Source organism: Lipotes vexillifer, unplaced genomic scaffold (assembly GCF_000442215.2).
Source record: "Lipotes vexillifer unplaced genomic scaffold, Lipotes_vexillifer_v1.1 scaffold1114, whole genome shotgun sequence".
Lineage (NCBI taxonomy): Eukaryota > Metazoa > Chordata > Mammalia > Artiodactyla > Lipotidae > Lipotes > Lipotes vexillifer.
Window position 1 is genome coordinate 231710 of NW_006779031.1, and position 15798 is coordinate 247507.

At 37.0% G+C, this 15798-nt stretch overlaps 1 protein-coding gene and 1 pseudogene across 1 annotated transcript; both read left to right on the forward strand.

Annotated features, from left to right (window-relative positions):
• The first annotated feature begins 14299 nt into the window (after positions 1-14299).
• Positions 14300-14941, forward strand: LOC103071182 (cerebellar degeneration-related antigen 1-like; annotated as a pseudogene).
• Positions 14942-14993: 52 nt separating this feature from the next.
• LOC103071452 (cerebellar degeneration-related antigen 1-like) lies at positions 14994-15233 on the forward strand (the record flags this gene model as incomplete). Its single annotated transcript, XM_082930933.1, is given in 1 exon segment — positions 14994-15233. A coding segment is annotated over 1 exon segment (240 nt), but the record flags the coding sequence as incomplete, so codon positions are not given.
• Between the last annotated feature and the right edge of the window lie 565 nt (positions 15234-15798).

The window sequence follows — 15798 nt, forward strand, 5'->3', positions numbered from 1 at the left end:
GTTCAGTGGAAGAGTCAAAACACACACATTTATTGATTAAATTCACTATCTTATTTGGGCACAGTTTGTGACACCCCAAAACAATGACAATAGTAACATCAAAAGTCACTGATCACGGATCACCATAACAAATATAATAATAATGAAAAAGTTTGAAATATTGCAAGAGTTACCAAAATGTGACACAGAGACATGAAGTGAACAAATGCTGTTGGAAAAATGGCACTGATAGATTTGCTTGATGCAGGGTTGTCACAAACCTTCAATTTGTAAAAATCACAATATCTGTGAAGCACAATAAAGTGAAGCAGAATAAAACAAGGTATGCCCATTACTGCACACACACACACAACACATTACATTTTCTTTATCCATTTGTTCATCAATGGACACTTAGGTTGTTGCCATATCTTGATTATTGTGAATGATGCTGAAATGAATGTGGGGGTGTAGATATCCTTTTGAGATCCTGATTCCATTTCCTTTGGATATATACCCAGAAGTGGGATTGCTAGGTCACATGGTAGTGCTATTTTTAATCTTTTGAGAAAACTCCATGCTGTAGTGACTACATCATTTTGCATTTCAACCAACAGTGTACAAGGGTTCCTTTTTCTCCACATCCTCACCAACACTTGTTGTCTTTTGTCTTTCAGTAATAGCCACTCTAACAAGAGTGAAGTGTTATTCCATTATGGATTTGATTTCCCTGATGACTAGTGGTGCTGAGAAACTTTTCATGTACTTGTGGGCCATTTGTATGTCTTCTTTTGAGAAATATCTATTCATGTCTTTGCTCATTTTTCATTGAGTTATTTGCTGTTTTGTTTTTGCTGTTGAGTTGTATGTGTTTCTTATACACTTTAGATATTAACCCCTTATCAAATACATGATTTACAAATATTTTCTCCCATTCCATAGGTTGCCCTTTTACTCCATTGATTGTTTTGTTTGCTGTGCAGAAGCTTTTTAGTTTAATATAATCCCATTCATTGATTTTTGCTTTTGTTGCCAATGCTTTTCCTGTCATATACAAAATATCCTTCCCCAGACCAATGTCAAGGAACTTCTAACCTAAGTTTTCTTCCAGGAGTTTTATGGTTTCAGGTCTTACATTTAAATCTTTAATCCTTTTAGAGTTGATTTTTGTATATAGTGTGAGATACTAATATGTATTCTTCTGCTCTAAATGGAAAGTTCTGTATATATCAGTTAGGCTCATTTGGTCTAGAGTTCAAGACAGCTGTTTCTTTATTGATTTTCTGTCTGTATTTTCTATCCATTATTGTAAATGGGGGTACTGAAGTCTTTTGCTTTTATTTATTGCTCTCAATTTCTGCCTTCAAATCTGTCAGTATTTGCTTTATATATTTAAGTGTTCTGATGTTGGATGCATATACATTTATAACTGTTATATCTTCCTGTTGAATCACCTTTTTAATCATTATGTAAAGACTTTCTCTGTTTCTAGAGATAGTTTTTGACTTAAGGTCTATTTTGCTTGATATAAATTTAGCCACCCCTGCTTTCTTATGGTTACCATTTGCATGAAATATCTTTTTCCACCCCTTCACTCTCAGCTTATGTATTTAATTCTAAAGTGAGTCTCTTGTAGGTAGCATATGACTAGATCATGTTTACTTATCCATTCATCCATTCTATACCTTTTGTTTGGTAAGTTTAATCTGTTTACATTGAAGGTAATTATTGATAAGTGAGAACTTACCATTGCAATTTTTTAAATTGTTTTATGTTTATCTTGCAGTTGTTTTGTTCCTCTCTTTTAGCTTCTTTAGCTTCTTTATTGTACTTTTTTGTACTCTGGAGCTCTCCTAAAGGTATTCTTATTGGCATGTAGTTCACTGTTTTTGTTGTTTTTGTGGGAGGGATGAGTGTTGGGACCTCCTAGTTTGCCGTCTTGCAACAGGACAGAGACAATTTTCAGTAACTCATCAAGGCAGAGACATAAAGGCAGAGACAATGTTCAATAACCCAGGGATTCTATTTGAATATATTCTCTGAAATGGAAACATCCATTCATGAGGGCTTTACCCTCATAGCCTAATCACCTCCCAAAGGCCCCATTTCCAAATACCTGCACCTTGGGGATTAGGTTTCATCATATGAGTTTGGAGGTGGACACAAACATTCAGTTGATAACACCCTGTAACTTGCTTTGGCCAATAGAATGTGGCAGAGGGATGGTGTGCCAGTTCCATCTCTAGGCATCAAAAGGCTTAGTCCTTTTAAATCCTCTCTTGGATCCCTGCCACGTCTTGAGAACAAGACTGCTGAAGAACAAGAAAATGTGGAACAAACCCCAGTTGTCCCAGCTGAGGTCATCCTAGGGCAGCATAAGGCTAGTGACCCCCAAATATGTAAGAGCACAGTGAAGAGCTCATCCACAGCTGATGGCCACCATTAACACACTCCCTATATCCATACCTGCTGCAATGTGACTTTGCAGTTCTTCCCATTAAAAGGTGGAGTTTACTTCCCCACACCTTGAATCTGGGATCCATTGCAACTTCCTTTGGCCAGCTAAATGTGGCAGAAGTGATAATGTGCCAGTTCCATCTATAGGCCTCAAGAGGACATGCACACTTCTATTCTCCTTCTTGGAAGTTTGCCATGCTGTGAGAACATACTTGGGCTAGTCTGATGGAGAGGGAAAGGCCATGTAAATGGGAAACTGATTATTCTAAGAAATTCCCAAATATGAGAGAGAACCCAGCCAAGATCAGCAGAGCTGCTTCCTAACTTACCCATAGCTGACTGCAGACACATAAGTGAGTCTAGCAAAGATAAGAAGGCATGCCCAGCTAACTCATAGGCTCATGATAATAGAAGATTATCAACTTAAGCCACTGTATTTTGAAGTGGTTTTTTTATACCACAATAAGTAAGCAATACAGGCCCTATCAGCAAAGTAACCCAGAAAAGAGTGACTTTGTATATCTTTTCTGTAGTGATCAAGTTACCACTGAACTCAAAATTGGGCTTACTGAAATGAGACATCTTAATCCATGCTGATCTTTGCACTAAAACTTTAAATAGCTGTTTTGTCCTTGTTTTAATAAGAAACCATGTAAAGAATGTCACTACTTGGATTAGTGGGAATCAGCAGAGGGTGAGAAAAAGGAGGGTAAGTAAATGTGACTTGGACATAAAATTGCAATTGAAGTTTGCTATCTTAATTTTCTGGCATTTTATGTTTTGGTGCTTATAGTAAACAAACAGAATTGTGAATTATACAGGCGTACAGAAATAAGCCCACTTGAACTTTCTGGATAAAATTTAAGTTTGATGATTTTTTTATATTGGCTACATTTTCTAATATTCTTACTTGCTATTCGCAAAAATGCACTGGTACAGTACTGAGATAATAAATATCTGTATTTATCTAAAAGCCTTTAAGAAACTGGAGCTCAATATTAAAGCTGCCTGCAACAACAGAAAAACACTAGTTCCCGTAAAAATAAAGCATTAATGATAACTTTTAGACAACTGCTTGATAAGCTATTTGAGCTAGTCATGTCCCACACTTCTGGATTCCTTTGGTGGGGGTGGAGATTTTTCTTTTCAGATCACTGGGGTTTGAAGACTATTGATGGAGATTGTCTGGAGCTACACAAATTGTGGCCTTTTCTTTTTTTTAACATCTTTATTGGAGTATAATTGCTTTACAGTGGTGTGTCACTTTCTGCTGTATAACAAAGTGAATCAGCTATACGTATACATATATCCGCATACCTCTTCCTTCTTGCATCTCCCTCTCACCCTCCCTATCCCACCCCTGTAGATGGTCACAAAGCACGGAGCTGATCTCCCTGTGCTATGCGGCTGCTTCCCACTACCTATCCATTTGACATTTGGTAGTGTATATATGTCCATACCACTCTCTCACTTCGTCCCAGCTTACCCTTCCCCCTCCCCATGTCCTCAAGTCCATTCTCTACACCTGCGTCTTTATTCCTGTCCTGCCCCTAGGTTCTTCAGAACTTTTTTTTTTTAGATCCCATATATATGTGTTAGCATACGGTATTTGTTTTTCTCTTTCTGACTTACTTCACTCTGTATGACAGTCTCTAGGTCCATCCACCTCACTACAAATAATTCAATTTCGTTTCTTTTTATGGCTAATATTCCATTGTATACATGTGAATTGTGGCCTTTTCAAAGAAATATAAGGCTTCCGGTGCTGTCATTTGAACTCATGGTTTTATAACACCTATCACGGTATAATAAAGCCAGTAGAAAAGGAAAAAAAATAGTAGCTTAAAAACACAACTGCAAAATTGGATGACTAAGCCCTCATTAAACCAGATAAAAAGAAACAGTGGCTTAAAAGCAATAACATGGACTTGGGTGTATTTTGGAAAAAAAGTAATTTTTTTTTTCTTTGTGGTACGCAGGCCTCTCACTGCTGTGGCCTCTCCCGTTGCGGAGCACAGGCTCCGGACACGCAGGCTCAGCGACCATGGCTCACGGGCCCAGCCGCTCCACAGCATGTGGAATCTTCCCGGACCGGGGCACGAACCTGTGTCCCCTGCATCGGCAGGTGGACTCTCAACCACTGCGCCACCAGGGAAGCCCAAAAGTAATATTTTTGATTCATCATGAAAGTGAATAGTAGCCACCATGCTACTGTGTTCTACCCCAAGCAGTCATGTGAAACTATTTCCACTCTTAGCATCCTGAGTTTGGTCTCTCTGTTTTTCAATAAAAAGGAACTGGGGTCCTTAGATAGTAGCATACTTTAAAATCAGCCTGAAACATCCTGTTCCTGGAGGAAGCAAGGACACTTTCAAAGGTGTCTGAGTTGTTGAATAAGAGTCAGCTTAAAGTCATCACCACTGGTCTATGAAAATTTGAACATTAAAAAAGTGATTTTGGTCTCCTGGAACCAATGGAGTCTGTGAACGGCCAAATGTCCATGACAATACTCAACAGGGGCGACATAAAGTAAGCAGGCAATGCAAAATGCATATATGATCACAATCCTCAGACAAACTCTGTATTAGGACCATCTGAGTCTGGATATTAAATTGAATCTGTGGGCTTTCTCACCTGCTGGGGACTTGGGGGCAGATACAGCATGAACACCTGAGCTCGTCCTCATTTTTCACGTTGCTGATGAGGATGGAAACTTTCTGATGCTGAGCTTGGCTCAAAATGGAGGCACCAATTTTGCTGTGTTCTTCAGGAATGACATAAGACCCACGTATAAAAAGGTGGTTGCTGTAGTGAGTTTAGACATGTCAGGACCTGTGTGGACTTTTGCACCTATATGTTCCTGGTGATCTAGGTACCCAAGAGAAGCTTGGTTGCGATATGAAAAAGCTGAGACTTTATACCACACTCCAGGGAGGGAAAATGTGTTTTATTCACTAAAAATGAGAAATGCATGCAAGAAGGGAGATGACTTGGTGCTAACAATGGTAACCAGGAAAACATATTGTCTCAATAATTACTGGTAATGTGGTTATGAAATTAAGTCAACTATTAAGTTAAAGTCATAAAGTAGAAAGAGCATAGTGTAAACAACCAAAAATATTTTGAAGTCTAGAAAAGGGGCAGTGGTTCATCAAGAATTCAGCTTTGTTGATCCAGAGAACACCACATCATGAGGATAGCATTACTTACAGCTGTACTCCCTTCTAGGAACTTTGGGGGCAGAGTGATCTGGAGGAGGTGGTAAGGGAAATAAAAGTACAAAGTATGCTAAAGACCTTGTCTTTTGGGGGTGGAAGCACTGTAGATGAGTGATTATTTCTTGGCACTGATAAGAAAATGTTTCCTCAGTGTCTAGAGATTTGGGGCCCCATTCCCAGCTCCATTCTGAGGAAGGAAGGGTCACACTGACTGAAATGAAAGCAAAAGCTCTGTTGAGGAATCAGCCTGGAGCAGTTGACAGAAACTTCCAGAGGAGCTTAAGGTCATGGGCTAAATGCTGACATGCCCCCAAATAACTCTCAAGGAAATGAGAGACTGACTATCCTCTGTTAGAGAGGATCCAGAAACTACAGAAACTCGGGAAAGGTTTACATTGAGGTGATGTTGTCCTGCACTGTTATTAAGGAAGAACTGTAAAGAAACCTTTGGTATGGGTGAGGGGTTAATATCAATCTCAATGTTAAAGCATTTTAGGACACAGTCAAAATTGTCCCTCTTCAATAGACATCAAATGCTTTAAGGTTTCCTGATCAAAAATGAAGTCTGTTCCCATAGTTTTGTGACCAGAATGTTGCATCCCTGAAGACGTAGGTCTTCCCTAATGGAAAACTATCATGACAGAAGAATAACTTATCTTCTAAGACAGGTATCTACACTCTTTGTGGTTGGGTAGGACTCCAAGAAAACATAGGAAAAAAAAGTAGGAAACAAAATAAATGAAAGTAAAGGAACAAATGCTGATTTATAAGGGAGTGAGGAAACCAGCCTGCCTGGAATAGATGGTCCATGGTCAAGTAGAGAACAGGAACGGTTATGGTTATAGGGATAAGGTCATGGAGAACTTGGATGTCAGGTGTAGGAGTTTAGATTTAGTTAGGAATTGAGTTATATGGAGAAACTTATATTTTAAGGAGATGATCTGGTAGCAGTATACAAGATGGACAGGTGTAGTGAGAGACTGAGAGGTTTGTGGAAGGATATAAAATCTAGATGATGAGAGCCTGAGCAAGGAGAATGAGACTGGTAAGGAATGAACAAATACTGGACACATTTTAAAGCAGATACTTTTTTTTATTACAAAAGTATTATATGCTCACCTTAAACATATTTTTAACATATAAATTTTTAACAATATAAAAATACATGAACTAAAATATGTATATATCAGTGCAACCACTCTTAGAAGCTATATTTCAAACTCCTAAACCACTATATAGGAAAAAGGAGGAAACACACTTTGACAAATCTAGGAAGAAGAAAACCAAAAAAATTTAATTGACAGATTAATAAATATTTTACAGTTGTAATCTATGTAAAGGGTTTAATTATGAATTAAGAGGCAGACATTCTCAGATGAAGTTTTAAAAAATCGCATCACATGCTGTTTTGAAAAGATACACCTAAAACAAAACACAAAAATGTTGAAAATATGGGAGTGGATAAAGATACACCAGACAAATGCTAACAAAAATCAAGTGGTGGGGGGGAAGAAATGTAAGGCAAAAAGCATTAAATGGGTTAAAGACGGTTTCTTTATGTTGTGAATTAACACAATGCAATAAGAAAGTCATGAAATTTAACACAATGAAAAAGTTCAAATATGTAAAGCAGAAAACGTTAAAAATAGGAGGCTGTGATAAAACAACAGTGGGAGATTTTACATACTTTTATCTGAAAAATTAGATCAAGCAGTTAAAAAGGGAAAATCTAAATAACAATTAACAAGTTTGATTTAATATGTAGAAATATGATATAATATTACCAAACAAAAAGAAAATACACATTTGCTTTAATTGCCATGATTTGAAAAAGGTAAGGAGGCACTGCTCTAGGGACTTATTAATACAGAGATTTATATTCTAAATGAAATATCAACATAGTCAAAACATCACTACCAAGTCAGTTTTATTCCAAGAATGCAAGAATAGATCATTAGGAAATCTATTAGTGTAATTAATACATTAATGGGTTAAAAAGAATAACAATATTATCACCTTGACAGATACCAGGAAAGGTCTTTGATAACATTTTATATCCGTTCCTGACAAAACTATAAGTCAATCAGGAATAAGGACCAGAAGGGCATTTCCATAACTTGAAAAAGTGTATCTATCAGAAACAATGGCAATCATCATATTTTAGAGTGAAACAATGAGTTACTTCTACTAAGGTCAAAAACAAGAGAAGGATGCCTACTCTTTTTTTTATTATTAATTAATTAATTTATTTATTTTTGCTGTGTTGGGTCTTCGTTTCTGTGCGAGGGCTTTCTCTAGGTGTGGCAAGCGGGGGCCACTCCTCATTGCGGTGTGCGGGCCTCTCGCTATTGTGGCCTCTTTTGTTGCGGAGCACAGGCTCCAGACGCGCAGGCTCAGTAGTTGTGGCTCACGGGCCTAGTTGCTCTGCAGCATGTGGGATCTTCCCAGACCAGGGCTCGAACTCGTGTCCCCTGCATTAGCAGGCAGATTATCAACCACTGCACCACCAGGGAAGCTCCCCTACTCTTTATTAAGCCATATAAATCTGCACTGTCTTGGAAGTCATAAGATCTTTACCAATGTGCTAAAAATGAATAAAATTAGATGTAAACATTAGCATGGAAAAGACAAATGTTTCATTATTTACTGCTGACATGATTGTATATCTAAGAATTCAAGATAACTAACTGGAAAACCCCCCACAGAGCTGAGTTTAATTTGATGCCTGTATACAAGATAAATGCAAAACTCTATATTGTAAAGATGCCAATTTTGACACATTACTCAAAAGGTCCAAGGCACTTCCAGGGATTTTTTTGTTTTACAGAAGTTGATGAGTTGATTCTAAAATTCGTCTGGAAAAAGAAAATGTACAAAAACAACCAAGTAAATTCTAGGAAAAAAAAGAATAATGAAGGGGGGACAGATTTCAAAAATATATTACAATGCTACAATAATTAAAGCAGTGAGGTACTAGCTCAGTAATAGACAAAAATTGAATAGAAAAGAAACATAAGCAGAATACCCATAGAGAGAATTCCAAATCAGTGCAGATATAATTCAATACAATAAATAAGTTGGGAAGACTAGCTATCTCTTCTGAAAAAATAAACATAGGTTCCTACTTTCCACCATACACAACATATATGGATTAAAGCACTAAGCTATAAAAGTATATAAGCTAGTAGAGGAAAATAATTTTGGGTACAGAAGCCTACCTAAATATAAGACAAAACCAAGAAACTGTAAACAAAAGATTACAATGTTTGCCTTTTTACATAATAAAAATCTATGCCAAATACCATCATAAATAAACTTTTAAAAAGACAAATGACAGGGGCTTCGTGCAGTGGTTGAGAGTCCGCCTGCCGATGCAGGGGACACAGGTTCGTGCCCCGGTCCGGGAAGATCCCACATGCTGCGGAGCGGCTAGGCCCGTGAGCCATGGCCGCTGAGCCTGCGCGTCCGGAGCCTGTGCTCCGCAACGGGAGAGGCCACAACAGTGAGAGGCCCGCGTACCGCAAAAAAAAAAAAAAAAAAGACAAATGGCAGACATTGGCAACATATAGCAGACAAAAGGATACCAGCTCTAATATCCAGAGACCTCCTACAAATCAAGAAGGAAAAAAGACAAATGACTCAACAGAAAAAATAGGCAAAGGATATGAACAAGCAATCTCCCACAGAAGAAATACAAATAGCTAATAAATATATTAAAAGGTGCTTAACTTCACTGGTGATTAGGAAAAAATAAAGAAATGAGATTCAATTTTTCATCCAAAGTGCTGACAAAAGTTAAAAAGAATAATAGTGTCCAGCATGCTGGGAGGCAATTTAGCTCAAACTCTTTGATATATCAATTACACTTCTAAGGTACTGGCCTATGAAAATACTTCTAAATGTGCAAAAGATAGATTCAAAAGACCATTTTTTATAGCATTATCTGTAATAGAAAAAAAAACTGTTAACAACCTAAAGATGTATTATGTGGAAAGAGTTGAATAAATTATATAGTACACCCTACTATAGAATTCTACTAGCTGTTACAATGACTTTCTATTGATCTGGGGATGAGAGGTATGGGTTGATCAAGTTGTAGATAGAATAACATGCATAGGATAATTTCGTTTTGTAAGACACACAAGAACACATAAACAGAAAAAGTACTTGGAAGATACAAAACAAATAATCATGCCTGTCTCTGGGCTGTGGGACTAGGAGAGGGATATTTTCACTTGCTACCTTATAAACCACTGTACTTTTTACTTTTATAATAAGCATGGATTACTTTTCTAACAGAAAAAATAACATAAGCTCACTGTATAACATTTGGATTTTTAAAAAACTGTAAGGAAACAGAAGAAAAGCGATATGATTTCTCAGCACACAGAGGCATTAGTGTCACCACTTGTCTTTTCAGTCCCTGTTATGCATTTTTAACATACTTGAGATCTTACTCTACATAATTTGGGGCTAGTCTTTCAATTAAGATAATATTGTTATTTTCCCCATAGAAAATTCAGAGAATAAAGAGACACAGAGAATAAAAAGCACATGTATTTCCACCACCCAGAGATAATTGCTTAAGAAAATGTGAAATTCAAGTGCACAGAATTGAATTATGAGTCATGCATCCACTGTCATAGAACATGCACACTGTTTCACTGACCCGTGCCCTCTTTTATTTTGATCCAAGAACATGTTCTTTTATTTAATTTTCATAATACTCATACAATCACTAAATAGTCAATGATATGTTTTTAGTTATAGAATGAATACCCACCTACCCACCCACCCATCAAATTTGAGCACTAGAATACTGACAATAACTTCCACCTACTTCTGTGTTCCCCTCCTATCCCAACCCCCTTTCCTCAGCCCCAGTGGCCATTATCCTGAAGTTTTCCTTGCTATTCCTTTGATTTCTAATAAAATATTTTTAATCCCAAATATATATGTACACCTAAATAATATAGCCTTCAGTTTTACTTGTTTCTGAATAGTAAAAAAGGAATATTCTATTATATGTAGTCTTCTGGGACTTGATACCTTAATTTAACATGATAGAAGTAAAATCTACCCATATTATTATTATTATTTACCTGTAGTGCCTTCATTTCTCTGCTGTATAATATTCCATTGTGCAAATATACCACAATCCTTTTTGGACTTTCACTACTAATACTTTAGTGTATATTCTACTGGTCATTTTTCTGAAGACATTTATATAGTTTTCTTTCTACAAAATTGGAATATTATACATACTTTCATGTGACCTGTTTCTCTCACTACTGAGATCTTGTGAACATATTCCCATTTCAGTAAATATTCTTCTGAATATTAAATGACTGCATAATATGTCATCATATTGTTGCAACATAATTTTAGTTAACCACCCCCAACTGTCAGACATCCAGATTGCTTTTAATTTTTTTGCCATGATAAGCAATATGGATGCATATACCCTTTGACTCAGCAACTCTCCTTTTCAGAATTTATCCTAAGTAATCTGAACACTTATGCACACAGTTATGTACAGGGCTACCACATGGGACAACACAGTTTGTGTTCTGCACAACTTACACAATGTATGTGCTCATCACAGCAGTTTTTAGAATACAAAACAAATTGGAAAGAATTTAATGCCCACCAGTAGGAGACGAAGTAAATAAGCTATGTATTAAAATTATAATACAGATGCATGTTTACTGACATGAAATGTTTACAATTTATTAAGTGGAAAAAATAGGATAAAAGGCAGTATGATTCCATTTTGTAAAAGAAAATAAACATACATAGAGTGTGGAAGAGCATACACCCAAAATTTTACAGTGTTTGTCTGAGTATTGAGTTTATTTTTTAATTTTTTCACTTTGCTTACTTACATTTTGAAGTGTTTTCAACAGTAAAACTTGATTACATGTATAATAAAAAGATGAATAAATAATGAATTTTATGCACAATCATTTAAATATTTTTCCTGAATATAAAATACTTTCACACTGTAAGAACTTTCGCAGAAAATAAGAACATAGAGAAGTAAACAAAAATCACACATAATCCTACCCACCTAGAGATAATTAGTTCACAATCTCCAATGTGTTTATTTCTATTCATTTTTCTCTGATTATATATATTTAAAATAATTGCAACCATACTCCATATAATCTTATATGCTGATTTTTCACTTAACATTATATAATATGAACATACCATAAATATTTTAATGGAAGAATTGTCTATCACATGGAAACAGCACATTTACTTAATCATGCCCTTAAAGTTAGACCCCTAGGTTTTTCTGTTTTTCACTATACTAAGTAACTATGGGAGGAATATCTTTGTGCATGAATTATCCATATTTTAGATCATTTCCTTGAGTAAATTTATTGAAGTGAAAATACTAAGTCAAAGAGTACCAACATTTTCATATACCTTGATATATATTGCCAAAACTGTATTTACTATATATTTTAAGGCAGCATGGAGAAGTAGAAAAAAAAAGTCAAAGTATGTGGATCCCATGCCCGTCTTTAGTACTTGCTGTTTAACCTCTAGTTAGGTAAAAGTGATATAAAAACATCTGTCTTAGCTTAGTCACAAGGTTATTTTGATAATCAAATAAGAAAATAGATCCTCCAGCAACCATATATGTTACCTCCTCAGGAATGCTTTTCCTAACTTTCTGGACTCTTACAGCATCCTATACTTAATTTTCCTTCATGGCTTTACAACAACTGATAAATAATTGTTCAATTATTTGTACATTGTCTGTTTCCCCCAAATGATTTTAAGCTCCATTAAAATATGCCTGGCACACAGTTGATGCTCAATAAATATTTGTTGAATGAAAGAATAAATGGATGGACGGAGATGGACAAATGAAGTGACAGCACTTTGTAAACTAAATCATTAGACATTTATTTGGAAGGTATTTCAATTATTATTATTATTAATTTGTATAGATGATTCTAGATCTTTAGAGGTTCCTTGCCTAACCATAATTTCATTATGTAGCGTTAATGCTTGCCATGCCAGCCAGAGGCACAGGTAGCAACGTTGCTGGAAGCACCTGGTAGGAGCTGAGACTTGGAGAACCAAGTAGTTAGTTCTCTAGGTCACCAAGCTGGGAGTTAAGGAGTTGTAGTTACCATTAATCAAACACAAGGCAGTGGTCAGGAATCCAGGATGTCAGTGATATTTGAAGAAGCAGGTGGATCCTGGAGGTCAGAAACAAACTAATGGTAAATGGTCTAGATAGTAAGGTGCAAACTGGAGAATGGAGTAAAGTAGATGGGAGAGTTAAATTCCAGGCATCAGTGCTCAAAGCATGGAGTTATGAATATGATTCTAAAGCAAAGGGTACTTGAATTCAGTTCTCCCTTGTGTTATTTCTGCCCAAACTGAAAATGATATCAGGAAATGTTTGTGCCTAGTTCCATATACATGAGCAAGGAAATGATAGTAGCTAGTTGAGGAATGAGATTCGAGGAACACAAATAGGTTCTGATAAGTGACAGGATGAAGTGAGACCATTTATATATAAGATCTTATAATAATTTACACATAAAATGGGAGCAATCAAGCTTCGGATCCTCTAATTCTCATCTTGATTTTCAATAGCAGATATTATGGCATAATGGATAGGGTCATAGACTCTGGAAACAGGCTAGCTGTGTTCAAATCCCAGTGCTGTACTTTATTAGCTGTGTCCTTTGGACAAGTTACTTCACCTCTGTGTGCTAGATTCCTCATCTGTAAAACAGGGATGAGAGTATCTACCTCAATGAGTTCTTGTGAAGGTTAAATGAGTTGATGCATGTAAGGACCTTGGAACAGTGCCTGGACATAGTAAATGCTATGTTAATGTTATTATTATTATTATTTATGTCACATAAGACCAAACAACAAAAATTGATGTTATAAAAAGTGGATAAATACACTGTATGTCAGCTTTATCTAAAATAATAGAGTCTCTAAACAGGAATTTTTCTCATTAAAATAAGAATTTTACTTGTACCTAAACAGAGTTGACTGTATAAAATATATGAGCATTAGTAAATTAGCAAAATTTATCACAGCAATCCCATCTATGTGTTTATTCTATAGAAGCTGTTCTATGAACACTGTCTTTAAAAGTTGTAAAGAATGAATGCACATTTCCTAGTAGCAAAAACACTATTAAGCTGAAGTACAGTTGATCCATAAGATCTGGTCTATAAGAAGGAATACCCTATTCAATTTTTTGAAGCTAATTCTACTAGAAGCAGAAATATTTGAGTTGGAAGGCTTGTATATGGAAAAATCTGAACATGGAAAGGCTCGAACTTGGGAAGACTAATTTTGAAAACGTCTGGACCTGGGGAAAGGTCGGAAGGCCTGAACTATGGAACATGTTAAAATACCTGGATATCGTAGACACTGGAAGACCTGAATGTTAGAAGACCGGTACACTGGAGACGTTGGAAGACGTGGATATTGAGCCTGCTTTTGGAAGACTGAGTAGTTGTTTGGAAGACATGGAGATGCTGGAAGACGTGGAGATGTTGGAAGACGTGGAGATGCTGGAAGACACAGAGATGCTGGAAGACGAGCAGATGCTGGAAGCCCTGGAGATGCTGGAAGACCTGGAGATGTAGGAAGACATGGATTTTCTGGAAGACGTGTTTTTTTTGGAAGACGTGGATTTTCTGGAAGACACCCCTTTGTTGGAAGACATGGATTTTCTGGAAGACGCACCTTTTTTGGAAGACGTGAATTTTTTGGAAGACGTGAATTTTCTGGAAGACGCATCTTTGTTGGAAGACGTGGATTTTCTGGAAGACACGGCTTTTTTGGAAGACGTGGATTTTCTGGAAGATGCCGCTTTGTTGGAAGACGTGGATTTTCTGGAAGACGCACCTTTGTTGGAAGACATGGATTTTCTGGAAGACGTGGATTTTCTGGAAGACATGGGTAGGCTGGAAGACATGAATTTGATGGAAGACAGTTTTGTTGGAAGACAAGGATTTGCTGGAAGACATGGATCTCCTGGAAGACGTGGATTTTCTGGAAGCCATGGATATGATGGAAGACATGGATTTTCTGGAAGACTTGGATAGGCTGGAAGACCTGGAGGTCATTGGAAGACATGGATTTCCTGGAAGACATGGCTTTTCTGGAAGACATGGATTTTCAGGAAGACCCGAATTGTCTGGAAGACCTGGATTATTTGGAAGACATAGATTTGCTGGAAGACTTGGAAGTTACTGGAAGACATGAATTTTCTGGAAGACGTTAATCTCTAGGAAGACATAAGTTTGCTGGAAGACCTGAATTTAGTGGAAGACATGAATTTTCTGGAAGACGTGGCTTTATTGGAAGACCTGGATTTAGTGGAAGACACAGACTTTGTCTGGAAGACGTGGATTGATTGGAAGACTGGATTTGGTGGAAGACATGGATTTTTCTGGAAGATCTGGATTTGATGGAAGACGTAGATTTTTCTGGAAGACGTGGACTGAGAGGAAGACCTGGATTTCTTTCTGGAAGACATGGATTGATTGGAAGACTTGGATTTTTACGGAAGACGTAAATTAGCTGGAAGACTTGGATTTGGTGGAAGACATAGATTTTTCTGGAAGACGTGGATAGGCTGGAAGACTTGAAATTGTTGGAAGACATGGATTTTCCTGGAAGATATGGATTTTGTGGAAGACCTATAATTGCTGGAAGACTGGGTTTGCTGGAAGACATGGATTGTCTGGAAGATGTGGATTTTCTGGAAGACTGGGTTAGCTGGAAGACCTTGATGTTGTTGGAAGACTTGGAATTAGTTGGAAGACTTGGAGTTGCTGGAAGACTTGGAGTCGTTGGAAGACCTTGACACTGGCGCCATTGGAAACCCTGGACATTGGAGACATTGGAAGCACAGGATGTTGGAGACATTGGAAGCCTTAGATTTTGAGGACATTCGTTATTCTGGACATTGGAGACTTTGGAGGCCCTGAGTGTTGGAATTAATGGATATGGAAGCCATGGATACTGGAAGCCCTGAACACTAGAGACATTGCAAGTCCTGTACCTTGGAAGCCCTAAACATTGGAAGGTATGGACAGTAGAAGACCTAGACATTTAGAAATCTTAAATCAGAATCCCTGGATAT